This window comes from Anolis carolinensis, chromosome 5 (genome assembly GCF_035594765.1).
Source record: "Anolis carolinensis isolate JA03-04 chromosome 5, rAnoCar3.1.pri, whole genome shotgun sequence".
Taxonomy (NCBI): domain Eukaryota; kingdom Metazoa; phylum Chordata; class Lepidosauria; order Squamata; family Dactyloidae; genus Anolis; species Anolis carolinensis.
The window spans coordinates 101,499,097-101,515,893 of record NC_085845.1 but is presented as its reverse complement, the minus strand read 5'-3'; the positions used below and the strand labels follow the sequence as shown (position 1 = coordinate 101,515,893).

General features: G+C 39.6%; 1 protein-coding gene across 1 annotated transcript in view; it reads left to right on the top strand.

Annotated features, from left to right (window-relative positions):
- prmt8 (protein arginine methyltransferase 8) overlaps positions 1-16,797 on the top strand; it is a 79,308-nt gene that overhangs the window by 48,907 nt on the left and 13,604 nt on the right. The window contains exons 5-7 of the mRNA XM_008111341.3: positions 7,601-7,743; positions 8,142-8,229; positions 14,456-14,571. Coding sequence (XP_008109548.2) covers positions 7,601-7,743; positions 8,142-8,229; positions 14,456-14,571 — 347 coding nt within the window. The remainder of the gene's footprint in view (positions 1-7,600; positions 7,744-8,141; positions 8,230-14,455; positions 14,572-16,797) is intronic.

Here is a 16,797-nt window from a genome sequence, read left to right as displayed (position 1 = left end):
AAGATTATGCAGGCCTGGGAGGAGGAGGCGGGGGTGTGTGCGTATGCATGCGCGTATGCTGGAGAGGTAAGGTGCGACGTGCCCAGAGGGGAGGCGGAAAAAAGAAAAAAAGAAAAAAAATAAGCTGCTCATTCGGGCACCTGGATGCGCCTCAACTGCACCCCCTAGAGCAGGGGTCCCCAAACTTTTTAAACAGGGGGCCAGTTCATGATCCTTCGGACCGTTGGAGGGCTGGACTATCCAGAAGGCCTGATCCTTGCAGCCCAGGAGCAAGCCATCAGAACAAATGCAATCAAAGCCAAGATCGAAAAATCAGCTGATGACCCAAAGTGCAGACTGTGCAAGGAAACCGATGAAACCATTGATCATATCCTCAGCTGCTGTAAGAAAATTGCACAGACAGACTACAAACAGAGGCACAACTATGTGGCCCAAATGATTCATTGGAACCTATGCCTCAAGTATCACCTCCCTGCAGTTAAGAACTGGTGGGATCACAAACCTGCAAAGGTTGTGGAAAATGAACACGCAAAGATACTGTGGGACTTCCGAATCCAGACTGACAAAGTTCTGGAACACAACACACCAGACATCACAGTTGTGGAAAAGAACAAGGTTTGGATCATTGATGTTGCCATCCCAGGTGACAGTCGCATTGAAGAAAAACAACAGGAAAAACTCAGCCGCTATCAGGACCTCAAGATTGAACTTCAAAGACTCTGGCAGAAACCAGTGCAGGTGGTCCCAGTGGTGATGGGCACACTGGGTGCCGTGCCAAAAGATCTCAGCCGGCATTTGGAGACAATAGACATTGACAAAATTACGATCTGCCAACTGCAAAAGGCCACCCTACTGGGATCTGCACGCATCATCCGAAAATACATCACACAGTCCTAGACACTTGGGAAGTGTTCGACTTGTGATTTTGTGAAACGAAATCCAGCATATCTATCTTGTTTGCTGTGTCATATAAGGTCGTTGTGTCAATAATAATAATAATAATAATAATAATAATAATAATAATAATACATCACACGGTCCTAGACACTTGGGAAGTGTTTGACTTGTGATTTTGTGATACGAAATCCAGCATATCTATCTTGTTTGCTGTGTCATACAATAAACGAATAATAATAATAATAATAATAATAATAATAATAATAATAATAATAAATAACAACAATAATAATAAAAAAGAGGGTTGGAAGAGAGCCTTTGGGCCATTTAGTCCAACCCCCTTCTGCTTTTGTGCACTGAAAGCACAAGCAAAGCACCCCTGACAGATGGCCACCCAGCCTCAATGTCAATAATCATAATCATAATCATAATCATAATAAAGAGGATTGGAAGAGAGCCTTTGGGCCATTGAGTCCAATCCCCTTCTGCCTTTGTGCACCAAAAGCACAAGCAAAGCACCCCTGACAGACGGCCACCCAGCCTCAATGTTAATAATAATAATAATAATAATAATAATAATAATAATAATAATGTGATTTTGTGATACGAAATCTAGCATATCTATCTTGTTTGCCGTGCCATACAATATAATAATAATAATAATAATAATAATAATAATAATAATAATAATAATAATAATAATAATAATAATGGTTGTAAGAGAAGAAGAGGCCCCTTGGGTCATTTAGTCCAACCCCCTTCTGCCCTTGTGCCGTGGGGGCCGGATAAATAGCTTCGATGGGCCGCATCCGGCCCCCGGGCCTTAGTTTGGGGACCCCTGCCCTAGAGGATTGTGCCTTCCGCAACCGTGTAGTTTGCCTACCGGTTGAGCCGCCCCAGCTCATATAGGAGATAATAGATTTGGAGTTTTTCCACTGTATTGATCCTTGCTATAGATTGATCCTTGCTATAGGTTGGTACTTGCTATAGATTAGATGTGTGGCTAGTCTGCCATACTCCTTAGAAATCAAGCTCTGATTGAGGCCATTGTGCTGGAGTGGACAAAAAACTTGACTTTCATCACTTTATTCAGATAATGGGATAGTTCCTTTTTTTGATAACACTATGAGCCCATCCAGACAGAATCCAAAATGTGCAAGCTCTCATGCTTCTACCAGAGGCTTCTAAGTGATACCTTCAGTAAAATCAAATTAATTCAAGATAAAGCAGGAAGTAAGAATTTCTATATTTTAAGGCTTTTGGGGGAGTTGGGGTCACCGCATTTCTGTGCAGTAGTTATTTTGCTGGAATGTGGACAGCAAAACCCAGGACAGCAAAACCCAGGAGAACCCAGGTTTGGGAGGGCAGATGTGCAGACTTAAACCCGTGCCACATTTCTTAAACCAGCTTTGGCACACATTTAAGTTAAATCTGGAAGCACCCTGTGTAATAAAATTTCATATTTGAAGGTGTTATTTCCTGTTTAATTGTGTGTCACTTACCTTGAAAGTAGTTGTTACACTCCAGAAATGTCATTTTATGGCTGCCACAAACTATATTGAATTGGTTGAGACTCTATGAGGTATACATTAACAAAACTAGCAAAATGTGCTGCGGGTTATCCCACAAAAACAAAGTTTTTGCAGTTTAATAAACTTTTTTCTATGTTTTTATGACAGAACCAATTAAGAAATGACATTTATAACCCAGGAACAATAATTGTGTTACATAGTGTTATGTCTTGTTTTTCAACATTATATAGCCTCTTTGGGCATTTGCAGACAGAACCTATAATTCAGGAGAGAACGGGTTATAAAGGGAGGTGGGTGGCCAGATGACATTTGTGCTAAATGCACTCAATCACAGCAACGGAGGGAAAACCTAATTAGAAAAGGATCTCTTTTATCCCGGTTCCATGCAAAAAAATAAATAAAATAAAATGAATTTTTCCATGATTGTGTGGCTCTGCAGTCATGTAAAGTTTGGAATTTTCTCTTTATCCCAGTGGAGACTGCAGCCATTTAATATTTTAAATTATGTTTAAAAACTTAAACTTTTTATTATTATTTTTGTCTTAGTTGCATTAGAAAGGGTGGGGCATAACATTCTTTCTCTTTGTTATAATAAAATGCTAATAATTCATCAGAACAACATGATGCAAAAGTCAGGCTTAACATGATCCTGTTTTATTAGAAACTTGGATTGTTTTACTACAACCTTGATTAAATATATTCAGGATAGCCATGTAGTTGTAAAGCAAAATACAACAAAATTCTCAAGCAGTTATGCTTTTATTGGCTTAACTCCAATACATAAAATGTATTATGTAAGCTCTTGAAGCTTCAGTAGTTTCTTTAACCAGCAATGTTAAGAGAAAAATGGTGATGCTATTAGAGCTACAGGCTTGCATTCTGCCTGAGATGTTGTCAGTTAAGATGATCAAGAGGGATTTCAGTGCAAGCACAGACCGACCCCCTTGGTGGTCATAGAAGGGTACGGGACAAAGAGCAATAAAAAACACATAATAAAATATCAAATTAGTCACAAAAACGAACTTCTCTTGAGATTCAGGTGTTCTGTACAAAACTCACTGTTCCTTTCTTGGACAAACAGCACAGACTTTCAAGAAGTCTCTGTACTGATTGAGTCTGAATTGATGTTTTATATGTTGCATGTGTTTTATTTTATTGTATTTTATATTGTGTTCACTTTTATGTTGTTTTTAGGCACCTTGTGCCATCTGTAAGCCACCCCAAGTCCCTTCGGGGAGATGGTGGCAGAATATAAGACTAAAGTTATTAAAGGTCATGGTTTCCCTTTGACATTAAGTCTAGTTGTGTTCAACTCTAAGTCTGTAGACGCCAACTAGATCATGTGGCCAGCATGACTGCATGGAGCACTGTTACCTTCCAGACAGAGCAGTACCTATTGATCTTCTCGGATTTGCATGTTTTCAAACTGCAAGGTTGGCAGAAGCTGGGGCTAACAGTGGGAGCTCATCTTGCTCCCCAGATTCAAACCACCAGCCTCTCAGTCAGCAAGTTCAGCATCTCAGTGGTTTAACCCTCTGCTTCACTGGGGGCTCCTATAAAGTTATTATAAAGTTATTATTACTGTTACATCTGGAAAAGTGTTTATTGTATTCTTTGGGGTTGGCCCAGTAAAGGTACTGCTGCTTGTGGGTTTTGAATTTTATCCCCTAGGATAAAATTTTATCCCTTCGATAGCCTAGGGGATAAAAGCCTTGTGACTTGAAGGTTGGGTTGCTGACCTGAAAGCTGCCAGGTTCGAATCCCACCCGGGAAGAGCATGGATGAGTTCCCTCTTTCAGCTCCAGCTCCATGCGGAGACATGAGAGAAACCTCCCACAAGGATGGTAAAACAAACATCAAAACATCCGGGCGTCCCCTGGGCAATGTCCTTGCAGACGGCCAATTCTCTCACTCCAGAAGCAACTCCGGTTGCTCCTGACACGAAAAAAAAAAATCCTAGTCATTCATTTTTACTAGAAGCTGGAGAGATTCACTAAACAGAACAATAGCAAATCTGTACACCTATGACCAGGGCATTTCTGAAAACATTGTCGCTCAAACTCATAGTCATTTCACACACAAAGAGTCACATCTGATTTTCTCTCTCTACCAGCTTTCTTGATCAGAGCAGTCTAATTTCAAGATTTTGGTTGTTGCTATTAGAAAAAAAACTTTGGAAGTCAGACTTTACAGTAGCTCCTTTTGTGTAGCAGGTTGCAGTCCGAACCCCCAAACAAGGGAAGTGACAGGAATCACTGCACAATAACCTCTCCCTAAAAAAAACCCCCATTATTACTAACTGCTGTTATACTGCTGTATTTTCCATTCTTTTCAGTAGCACATTTACTGGTAGTGCATGAAAAGGTTGTCTTGCAGATGAACCTTTCTGCATCAGAAGATTAGATTGACCTATTTTGAAGATATCTCTTTTTATTAACCTGCGTGGGCACTGAGATCTGCTGGGGAGGCCCTTCTCTCGGTCCCACCACCGTCCCAAGTACAATTGGTGGGGACGAGAGTTAGAGCTTTCTCGGTGGTGGCCCCCCGGCTCTGGAATGCCCTCCCTAGAGAGATTAGGTTAGCTCGAACTCTCAAAGTTTTTTGTTCTAGTCTAAAAACATGACTTTCTAGGCTTTGGCTTTGTGTAGATTTCAGTGGTTAGATTGAGGACTGAGTGTTTGATTCACTCTGACCCTTTGGATTGTTACTTGAAGACAACAGCACTGCTGTGTTTTATGAATTTTAAAATTTTATTATGTGACGTTTTATGTGCATTTTATGTTGTAAACTTATGTTGTAACCGTTTATATGATTATGTTGTCACCATTGGCACCACTTCGGGAGGTGCCTTTGTGAGTCGCCCTGAGTCCCTTTGCGGAGATGGTGGCAGGTTATAAATAAAGTTGACACAGCAAACAAGATAGATATGCTGGATTTTGTATCACAAAATCACAAGTCGAACACTTCCCAAGCGTCTAGGACTGTGTGATGTATTTTTGGATGATGCGTGCAAATCCCAGTAGGGTGGCCTTTTGCAGTTGGCAAATCGTAATTTTGTCAATGTCTATTGTTTCCAAATGCTGACTGACACCTGGTACAGGCCACCTGTACTGGTTTCTGCCAGCATCTTTGAAGTTCAATCTTGAGGTCCTGATAGCGGCTGAGTTTTTCCTGTTGTTTTTCGTCAATGCGACTGACACCTGGTATGGCGACATCCATGATCCAAACCTTTTTCTTTTCCACAACTGTGATGTCTGGTGTGTTGTGTTCCAGAACTTTGTCAGTCTGGATTCGGAAGTCCCACAGTGTCTTTGCGTGCTCATTTTCCAATACTTTTGCAGGTTTGTGATCCCACCAGTTCTTTACTGCTGGGAGGTGGTACTTCCCAATGGATCATTTGGGCCACATGGTTGTGCCTCTGTTTGTAGTCTGTCTGTGCGATTTTCTTACAGCAGCTGAGGATATGATCAATGGTTTCGTCGGTTTCCTTGCAGAGTCTGCATTTTGGGTCATCAGCTGATTTTTTGATCTTGGCCTTATTATTATTATTGTTGTTGTTATTATTATTATTATTATTATTATTATTATTATTATTATTATTATTACAGTATTTTCTTTATGTTCCATTGACCATGAAGTAAACATTTGTCTCTGTTGTTGCTTAATTGTACTGACTGATTATTAACATCAGTATTTTTGGTCTTTGCTACTGCTTTTAGCTTTTTATAAATGGGTTTCGGTGATTGGTTACTGTTTGAATGCTTTCTAGTTTTTTGTAAGCTGCTTTGAATTTTTTTCCTTGGAGCAGAAAAGTGGGGTATAAACATCAGCCACATACAAAAATACATATTCCCATGGCATTTATTCTGAATTGTCTCATCAGCTTCTGGGAAATAGGAGGGCATGGCCAGATTTTCATGGACCAATGCTACATCAGTGCTAAGCAAGAAGTTAGATTTCCTTCATCCAGTTTAATATACATGAACTCACGCTTTATATTGGTATTTCATTTTGACGTTGGGCTGCGGAGGCAAACATTCTACAGAGACAGTTTTTCTCAGTGACTTCCTAAAGGTGAAATATGGCAAAACACCTTTGTAGTTCACCCTTGCATTATCCAAGGCACACAAGTAATGAAAAGGGAGGGAGGGAGGGAAGGAAGAAACTTCCATTGTGTATCACTATTATGTTTCCTTTCCCATTTTTTTTATATTTGCATTTGTAGAATGTTTTTAGATGATTATGTGTTTTTAGCAATGATGTAACCCACCTCAAGCCACAAGGCAAAATAAAATTATTATTATTATTATTCCCTGGTTGCATGTGGCTATTAAAGCCATAATAATAAATACTAACCTAGAATGTAAACTACAAATCAGGAAAGGCAATACAAAGTTAGGACAAAGTCCGAGAGGTCGCCAGAATAGTATTAAAGAGGCAGTCAAACAGAGAGGAAACAAGATTTTCTTTAGAAATAAGAAATTCATAAAAAGAAAAACCAGCTTTGACATAGGAAATGCAAACAAATAATCACGGATGCAAATGTAATTGTGAGAAGATCTTGGGAATAGCATGAGAACAGTATCAAAAATAAAGAATTCTTAATTGTATGCATTCCTATATTTAATAATAAAATTGTTAAAATATTTTAAAACAATTCTTTAAATATAATACACCAGAAGCAGAAGAGCCAGGAAAACAACTGGATTTTCCATGAAATATTAAAAAAGGAAAAGCTGGGAAACTGGGAAACTAAATTCTGTTAATTTTTCTTCACCACTGATGAATAAACCCACTTAGCCATGAATCTCCAGTGATTTAGCAGATGGACTCCATTATCTGGAATTATGTGTAAGGTCACCAATCATACTTGTTTTCAACCATCCTCCATGTATTTACAATTTTCTCTGGTCTTTCTGGTCCAAAACCAGGTGGGGAGCATGGAGAGGCTAGGACTAACCAAGATCCTCCATCATGAAGCAACTGAGCATTTATTACAATGCTAAAGAAATACTTTTGTGTGGTAAAGTACAGGACCAGGACACGATACTGGATTTGGACCTGAAGACTAAAGCAGTCACAAGAGCTGTAGAATAATATCTTTCATCAAAGGTTTCCTTGTTGATCATAAGACTATGCAAATGCTATTTGTTTTTGGGCTCTTTTCCCAGTAATCACCATATTTAAGGGCAAAGTGGAAGAAGTTGAATTGCCTGTGGAAAAAGTAGACATCATCATCAGTGAATGGATGGGTTATTCTCTTTTCTATGAGTCCATGCTGAACACTGTCATCTTTGCTCGAGATAAGTGGCTAGTAGGTGGTTTTTATATCCTACTTTTTTTCTGGAAGGCAAGGCCAATAGTTTGGACAGTAGTTGCTGTCTTCTTTAACATTTTACCAAATCTAAGTGTGATGTGAGATTTGGCAAAAGGACAAAAGCAAAATCACATCTTACATGTTGATACCAAAGCTTTGTATAATAGTTATAGGTGTCACATTTCTATAGATGATATATATACACAGTGGCATTGCGGTACAGTTCACTCTCAAAAGACAGCAAATATAATATCAACACACAGCAAACTTAATAGAACAGATGACCTGGAAGAGGGTGGGATGCTTCTCTGTTTTTTGGATGTAAAGTTCAAAAATATGATGTCTTTATCAGGTGAATAGATTAAGAGATCCATTTCCACACAATTCATCAACAGAAACCTGGAGGGCTTATGTTTCCAGACCGGGCTGCTTTGTACATGGTGGCAATTGAAGACAGGCAATACAAGGACTTCAAAATTCACTGTAAGTATGTAGACAACGCAGCATTTCCATGCACACCATTCAAACACATTGGCTGAAATCCAGCTTCATATTTGCATATACAGTAGAGTCTCACTTATCCAACATAAACGGGCCGACAGAATGTTGGATAAGTGAATATCTTGGATAATAAGGAGAGATTAAGGAGAAGCCTATTAAACATCAAATTAGGTTATGATTTTACAAATTAAGCACCAAAACATCATGTTATACAACAAATTTGGCAGAAAAAGTAGTTCAGTATGCAGTAATGCTGCTTAATAATTACTGTATTTACTAATTTAGCATCACGATGTATTGAAAACATTGACTACAAAAATGCGTTGAATAATCCAGAACGTTGGATAAGCGAATGTTGGATAAGTGAGACTCTACTGTAGTTATGATACATTACCATTCTGCTGAATAGTATACTGTCATTGTGTAACTGATTGTATATGAGCCAGTGTGATGGCAAATCCACAGTGACTATTTGTGTTATCCCAGTGAATAAAGGGATTTATGAAAGGTAAAGGTAAAGGTTTTCCCCGACATTAAGTCTAGTCATGTCCGATTCTGGGGGTTGGTGCTCATCTCCATATCTAAGCTGAGGAGCTGGCGTTTTCTGTAGACACCTCTAAGGTCATGTGGTTGGCATGACTGCATGGAGTGCCATTATCTTCCCGCCACAGCGGTACCTATTGATCTACTCACATTTGCATGTTTTCTAACTGCTAGGTTGGCAGAAACTGGGGCTAACAACAGGAGCTCACCCTGCTCCCTGGATTCAAACCACTAAACTTTCGCTCAGCAGCTCAGCGGTATAACCCACTGCGCAATCTGGGACTCCATGGTTTATGAAAACACAAATGCAAATAAGAATGTGCTGCAACGATATGTAACTACATAGCTGTCAGTTGGTCCTAAATAGAATAGGCCCATAGAATTCAATATTGAATGATAACACATAAGGTAAAATCAGTTGATTTACTGGCTTAATTTTTTAATTATTATTATTACATCATTTCTACCCCGCCCTTCTCACCCATCAGTGGATTCAGGGCGGCTTTACTCCTGGCATATTCATCTATAGGGTTTCACATTGTGTGAAATGGTTACACTTGTGAAAATACACTTCTGGCACCATGAAATAAATGTCTGTTGCACTATGGCTAAAAAAGTAGAATCAGAGAGGTAAGGGAAATACACCAATTGGACTCTGGCTATGAGAAGAGTAGGTAAAGGTAAAGGTTTCCTCTGATAAGTCCAGTCGTGACCGACTCTGGGGGTTGGTGCTCATCTCCATTTCTAAGCCGAAGGGCTGGCGTTGTCCATAGACACCTCCAAGGTCATGTGGCTGGCATGACTGCATGGAGCACCGTTACCTTCCCACTGGAGCGGTACCTATTGATCTACTCACATTTGCATGTTTTCGAACTTCTAGGTTGGCAGGAGCTGGGGCTAACAGCGGGTGCTCATTCCACTCCCGGGATTTGAACCTGGGACCTTTTGGTCCGCAAGTTCAGCAGCTCAGTGCTTTAACACACTGTGCCACCAGTGAGAAGAGTAGCTCTTCATAAAATGAATAAAAACCTTTCTGTTCAAAAACTGGAAATGAAATGAATAAACTGGAGCTAAAATAAATTTGTCCACAAGAGCTGAACCACATGCAGATATACAGCCTGTGATATGTCAGGGAGGGTTTAGCTTTTTTACATAATTCTGGCCAGATCCATTATTCCCAATAATGCTTGTGAGAAAAGTGACACTCTTTTTAATTGAGCAGCCGTGCCTGGAAATGAGACATGCACCATAGATTTCACAGGTTTAAGCATTAGAAAGAACTTCTCGATAGAGGTTGGATCATCTTCTTTGATGTCTTTATAAAGAGGCTGGGAGGAACGAGCATTTTTACAGTATCATAGAATTGGAAGAGACCACAAGGGCCATCAAGTCCAACTCCCTGCCATGTAAAAACACATCATCAAAGCACTACCAATAGATGGCCATCCAGCCTCTGTTTGAAAACCTCCAGAGAAGGAGACTCCGCCACAATTTGAGACAGCATATTCCACTGTTGAACAGTTCTTACCATCAGGAACTTCCTCCTATTGTTTAGGTGGAATATCTTTTCCTACAGCTTGAATGATTTACTCTAGAGTAGCAGAAAACAAGCTTAGCCCCTCCTCAATATGACATATCCTTTCAAATATTTAAACATGGTTGTCATGTCCTCTCGTGATCATCTTTTCTCCAAACTAAACATAAAAAGCTCCCTAAGCTGCTGTTTGTAGAGCTTGGCTTTCAGACCCTTCGCCATTCTGGACACCCTTCTCTGGACACATTTCAACTTGTCAATATCTTTCCTGAACTGGCCAAAGCAGAATAGTATTATTACTTCCCTTGATCTAGACACTATTCTCCTATTGATGCACCCTTTGTTTTGAGATCCTTCAATGAGCAGGATTGTTGGACTCAGTGGCCCATGAGGACTCTTCCAACTACAGTAGAGTCTCACTTATCCAAGCTAAACGGGCCGGCAGAAGCTTGGATAAGCAAATATCTTGGATAATAAGGAGGGATTAAGGAAAAGCCTATTAAACATCAAATTAGGTTATGATTTTACAAATTAAGCGCCAAAACTTCATGTTATACAACAAAATTGACAGAAAAAGTAGTTCAATACGCAGTAATGTTATGTTGTAATTACTGTATTTACGAATTTAGCACCAAAATATCACGATATATTGAAAACATTGACTACAAAAATGGCTTGGATTATCCAGAGGCTTGGATAAGCGAGACTTGGATAAGTGAGACTCTACTGTATATGATTCTATGTCGACTGCAAGATCTTTTCACAAGACAAGTTGTGGAAAAACAATTGAAGTGAATAAACTCTTGCCATGATAGACTCAAAATGTTTTAGTCTAAGCCTACAATATATGATTGTAGTAGGCTATGCAATATATGAGGATAGTCTGCTGTGTTCAGAAGAATTATTGTCAATAGAACAGAACTTTTCTGAGTCTGGTGTGGTGCAGTTTTGAATTATCAAAAGCTGGTTGGGATCTTACTGGGAGCATGAAAAGCTCATCTGGTGTACCATGATGCCAGTTGTATGGCTTTCTTTGTCATTTTTTTTGGTAGGGTTCCAATTCATGTCACCTGCTTTTATGCTTTCATACTATTTAGAAATTCTCACATTAGCTCTAGAACCATTATTTTACTCAGTATAAACAGAGTACATTCCTGTTAACTTTCTTTTTCTTTCTTTCTTTTTAAATAATTTTAAATTTAATGGGGCATTCTGTACACTAATGGGATTTGACTCATTTGATATAGATTTTTTTCCTTTTTTTGAAAGGGCAGTTATTTTTAAGCTATCCATTCTTTGTGTTTTATCACAAAAGTACAGAGCCAGTGTACTTTCCCCTAGGAGACTATTTGTTCAACGATCGACATTCAGCAAGCTTAAAAAGCACTTAGTACAGTCTTTAGAAAACTTGAAAGAACCAGTGAATACAACTCAGCTTGGAAGCACTTTGCAGTATACCATTTTGAAATGTGTTTGCACTTGATGCATTGATCCTCACTTAACTTTGTAGCTGGTACTGAACGTTGCCAGCTTGGCAGGTATCCATATGCATCAGCAGTTATTTCATATAAAGGTTATATATGAAAATTCCTAATAGCGCATTAGGAAGTCCTACTTTTTAAAAGGTGAAACCAAACCCACTGCCATTGCTGATATGTCCCATTGAAGCCTTGCCATAATTTTAGGACCAATAGGCTCCATACAGAAAATTATATTCCAAACCAAGTCCATCCAATGAATGAAAGTGAATAGAGAAAACTAAAACACCAAAAGAAGCCTCAAGATTGAGCGAAAGCCAGGCAAACAAAGGACTCCTTTCAAATCCAATTTGAAGCTGGCTCACAGTCCGGGCACCAACAAAATGTACATTCTTAATGCAAGTTGCAGCATGATTCCAGCTGGAAACAGTGTATTAAAAACACTTAATGGAGATCGAGCAATAAAATCAGCTGAAACTGATTAGCATATGAACAATGCAGGAATCCCTAAGCATGTGGACAATTTCAACTGAAAGGAAGAAACCATCAAAATGAACAAAATCTGACTACTAGTATTTAAAAACTCCAAAATCGTAACAGTAAATAAAGAGCAACAATCTGAAAACAGAAGAATTCCAGACATGAATCAATCAGGGGCAGCTAACAACTCTGAACAAAGGATTCCCCCAGGCTAGGGGCTATTTAATGCTAATCAAGGTGATTAATTACAACATTCACACTGGCCTCCAACAGACAAGAGTTCTTTTCCCCACCCAGGACCTTCCACAGAAATATAAACCTTCCTTGCTTAGTTTCTCCATATACCTCGCAACCTCTGAGGATGCCTGCCATAGATGTGGGCAAAACATAAAGAGAGAATACTGTTGCACCCCAAGGCAGCATGAGTACTCGAAAACCAAACAGGAGTCAATATAACATATAATATCTTTATTAAAGCAAATATAAATCAAGATGAAAATAGGTATGGAGTTTGAGGAGGAAGTAGCTCTTTTAGGAAAGTCAAAGATTAGACCAATAAAGTGAAAGAACATGTCCAATATTATAGTCCAAAGTCTGAAGGGCAAAAGTTCACTCCAAAGCAGTTAGAATGTTCTTGAATTGAAACAAGGAAACAAGGCTGGAAATAGCAAAGTTCAAATCCACTAGAATACTTAACAAACAGACAGGAACTTAGACAAAGCCAAGGCAAAACTTGGATTAGAAATAAGGCAGGAACTAGGTTGAAGTCTGGTTTTACTCGAGAGTCGTGGCATGGCACAACCCGACGGAACTGGGAACTCGGCTTGGAAACAAACAGGAGCTGGAGTCGGGAAAAACCTCCCTCAAGGAGAGCAAAGTTGACACCGCAAAGAAGCCACCGAGCAAAACACTTTTATGGATCCTAAACTGAATCCAAAATAGGGAGAGCAATACTCCCAAAACCTTCCCATGGGAACTCTAACCATTATCCCCTCAGGACGCCAGACATTGACTTCTACGAAGGCCTTGTTTTGTGCTTCTCTCACAATTCAGAAATTCTCTTCGATTAAAATCCACATTCTCAGGCGAGCTGACACAGACAAGGGAGGAAAAGTAGGAGACTCCCTTCCAATTAACGGTTCTTCCTGGCTGATTTCTCCAGGCACCTGGAGCTGCAAAGGGTTCTCAGAACTGGATGAAAAGTCATAATAAGCTTCATCTGTGTCAGAGTTCAGCTCCTGATCAGGCTCTGAAGCCATGGCTGGCTGGGATATAACAATACTTCTGGGATATGGCCATACAGCCCGGAAAACACACAACAACCCAATGCAGGAATCTGATGAAAACGTGAAGTGCTTGTGAGGATAGAGCTAGTCCTGAAGCATTCAGAGAAAGAAACCAGATACACAGCTCCACCAGAATGTAAACAAGCACCTTCCTGCTGGTGAAGTAATCACAACATCCCCAAAGGAACACTCAATTTCCTTTTATTCCTTTGCCCTGTTTTTGCCCAGTGCTGATAGACTGTTTCTTTTCAGTACATCTCACCAGAGGAGGTAGAAAAGAAACTCCTTGAATCAGATGGATCTTTGTAGCCACCTTTCCAGCTTTGAATTGGTTCCTGGAGTGCCGGTGTAGGCACTCCACAGTCTTGCCAGTTTTAGATGGACTATATTAGAACTTGAGATGCTATGTGGACTGGCAGTGCTCATTGGAACCACGCAAGGATTGGGGAGGGTCAATGATTCTTCCCAATCTATTTTTATTTCAAAATAAAAATGGGGAGATGACAGTTGGATTTTTTTCTTTTCCTTATTTTTAGCTACTTCAAGGAAAACACATATTGATGGAAAAACTGCCTGAAATGTAGATTTTAATCTACTCCCATCCTTGTACAATGATCCTGTTCAGGATTGCGGCTGCGTACACTTAACAGCACTGTAAAGAATACACTAAAAATATGCCATAGATTATAGAGTTATAAAATATGTAGCTTTAGCTCAAATTTGTGGAAAATGTAAACAAAATTTGATCTTATTTTTGAACTTAAAAACATTCTGGATGGTTTTTTCCCCAATGGATCACTTCTAATATTAATGTACTGTGCAAAGTCATTTATGCAAACAGCAAATGTTTTCTCTTTTACATTTGACCTTTTTGTTTGCTTTGACAGGGTGGGAGAATGTATACGGCTTTGACATGACCTGTATCAGGGATGTTGCCATGAAGGAGCCATTGGTGGACATTGTAGACCCCAAGCAAGTGGTGACCAACAGCTGTTTAATAAAGGTTTGGACCTTTTAAAAATATGAATCTAATACAACTTTATTTTTAAAATATTTGTGACAGTCTGTTAGATTGCGATATTTTGTGTTAATCCATTGCTTTTTCACACTGCTAATAAGCTGCACGTGCTCATCCAGCTTTCTAATCAATATGTCATCATACTATGGTGGCAGAAGGGAAATACAGTAGAGTCTCACTTATCCAACACTTGCTTATCCAACGTTCTGGATTATCCAACGCATTTTTGTAGTCGATGTTTTTAATAAATCGCGATATTTTGGTGCTAAATTCGTAAATACAGTAATTACTACATAGCATTACTGTGCATTGAACTACTTTTTCTAACAAATTTGTTGTATAACATGATGTTTTGGTGCTTAATTTGTAAAATCATAACCTAATTTGATGTTTAATAGGCTTTTCCTTAATCCCTCCTTATTATCCAACATATTTGCTTATCCAACGTTCTGCCGGTCTGTTTACGTTGGATAAGTGAGACTCTATTGTATGTCTAATGCAGGGGAGCTAAAGTAGATGGTCCGTGCACTATTTTCTCCTCCAGTTATGACACACTAGTATTGTTACTGTGGTTCACTCAAACCTAAATGTTCTGCTACCAAATGGTAGATTGACAAATGGAAAAACAAATTACTTGCCATGATGTAGTGCAGGAAGAGCATCTCAACCTGGCTTATCTATCAGAAACATCTGGATAAAGTGGGTTGTGTAACTCTCTCAGATGTATCTGTCAGGATACTGAGTGCAACAACTGGCTCAATTGGGAAAATATTGGTCACTATTATCCGTAAAGATCCCATCCTCCTATTCAGATGTTTCATCCAGCAGTGAGGAATTATGCATTTTGTGTTGGCAACCTGGAAACAAGATTCATATTCTGAGAGTTAGTAATCAATAAGTCAATCAATATTTTTTAAATAAACGGAGAAGAATAATATACTGCCCAGACTGCTCTAACAGTCACTCTAAGCAAGCTAGTGAAGTAATCTTAGAGATAGTTTTATATCTTGGGCAAAATATATGCCAAAGCCACCTTGTTGGTACAACTCAAGATTTTATTGCTGCCATGGTAACAATGGATCCGTTTCAGATTATATCAGATGGACAGGCTTTAGATCCTTTCCCCCATATTAGATTATAGAAGATGATCTGTAGGTGAGGAGGTAAGATTGAATTGGGAGAGATCATTTATCTGACCAGATTTTGGCCATTATGCAATTTCTGACCACAGTTGTAGTAATCAGTTTTAATGACCTTCCCCAATACCAGTGGTTCTCAACCTGGGGTCCCCAGATGTTTTTGGTCTACAACTCCCAAAAATGCCAACCAGTTTACCAGCTGTTAGGATTTTTTTTGGAGTTGAAGGCCAAAAGCATCTTGGGACCCCAGGTTGAGAACTACTGCCCTAGACTCTTACAAATCCAGATAATTTCCTAAAGTTTCGCTCAGTTTTTGTCTGGCAGCCTTGCTAAGGTCCTGATCTCTGCTATAAATCACTTAGAAATAATGGTCACAGACAAATCATGCCTTTTTCAAATAACCCGGGTACCGCTGGGTCCCCAAGCTATTATATAATAAAAGTCAGTGTTTGTAGGCATGTGGGTATGTATGTGGCAGCTTTCTGATTGGCCGCCACTTCCACAGGCCACTGCGATCGCCAGCAATGATGGACCTGGCCCAGACTTGGCACACAGAATGCCCATGATGCCCCTTTTGTCCTGGTGCTGTTTGGGGGAGGATGGACCACAGATGATGGGAGTTTCAGTACTTTCAATCACTTCCACTCCCACAGACCACTGCGATGCCCACTAGTGACGGAACTGAACCAAACTTGGCACACAGAACCCCAATGACCCCCTTTGCATCCTGGTCCAGATTGGGGAAGGGCATACCTAGAATGATGGGACTTGTAGTACCTTCATTCACTTCCTGAGACCACTGCAATTGACACGAATGACAGAATTGCACCACACTTGGCACACATATCCCAAATGACAAACTTTAACTGCTGCAGCACTTTGGGGGAGAATGAACCAAGGATTGTGGGATTTGCAGTACTTTCAAACACATTGTCTCTGACAGATCACTGTTACTCTAACTAATGACAGATCGGGACCAAACTTCTCACTTATACCCCCATGATCCCCTTTAAAACCTGGTGCCGTTTGGGGGAGGATGGGCCACGGATGATGGGATTTGCAGTACTTTCAA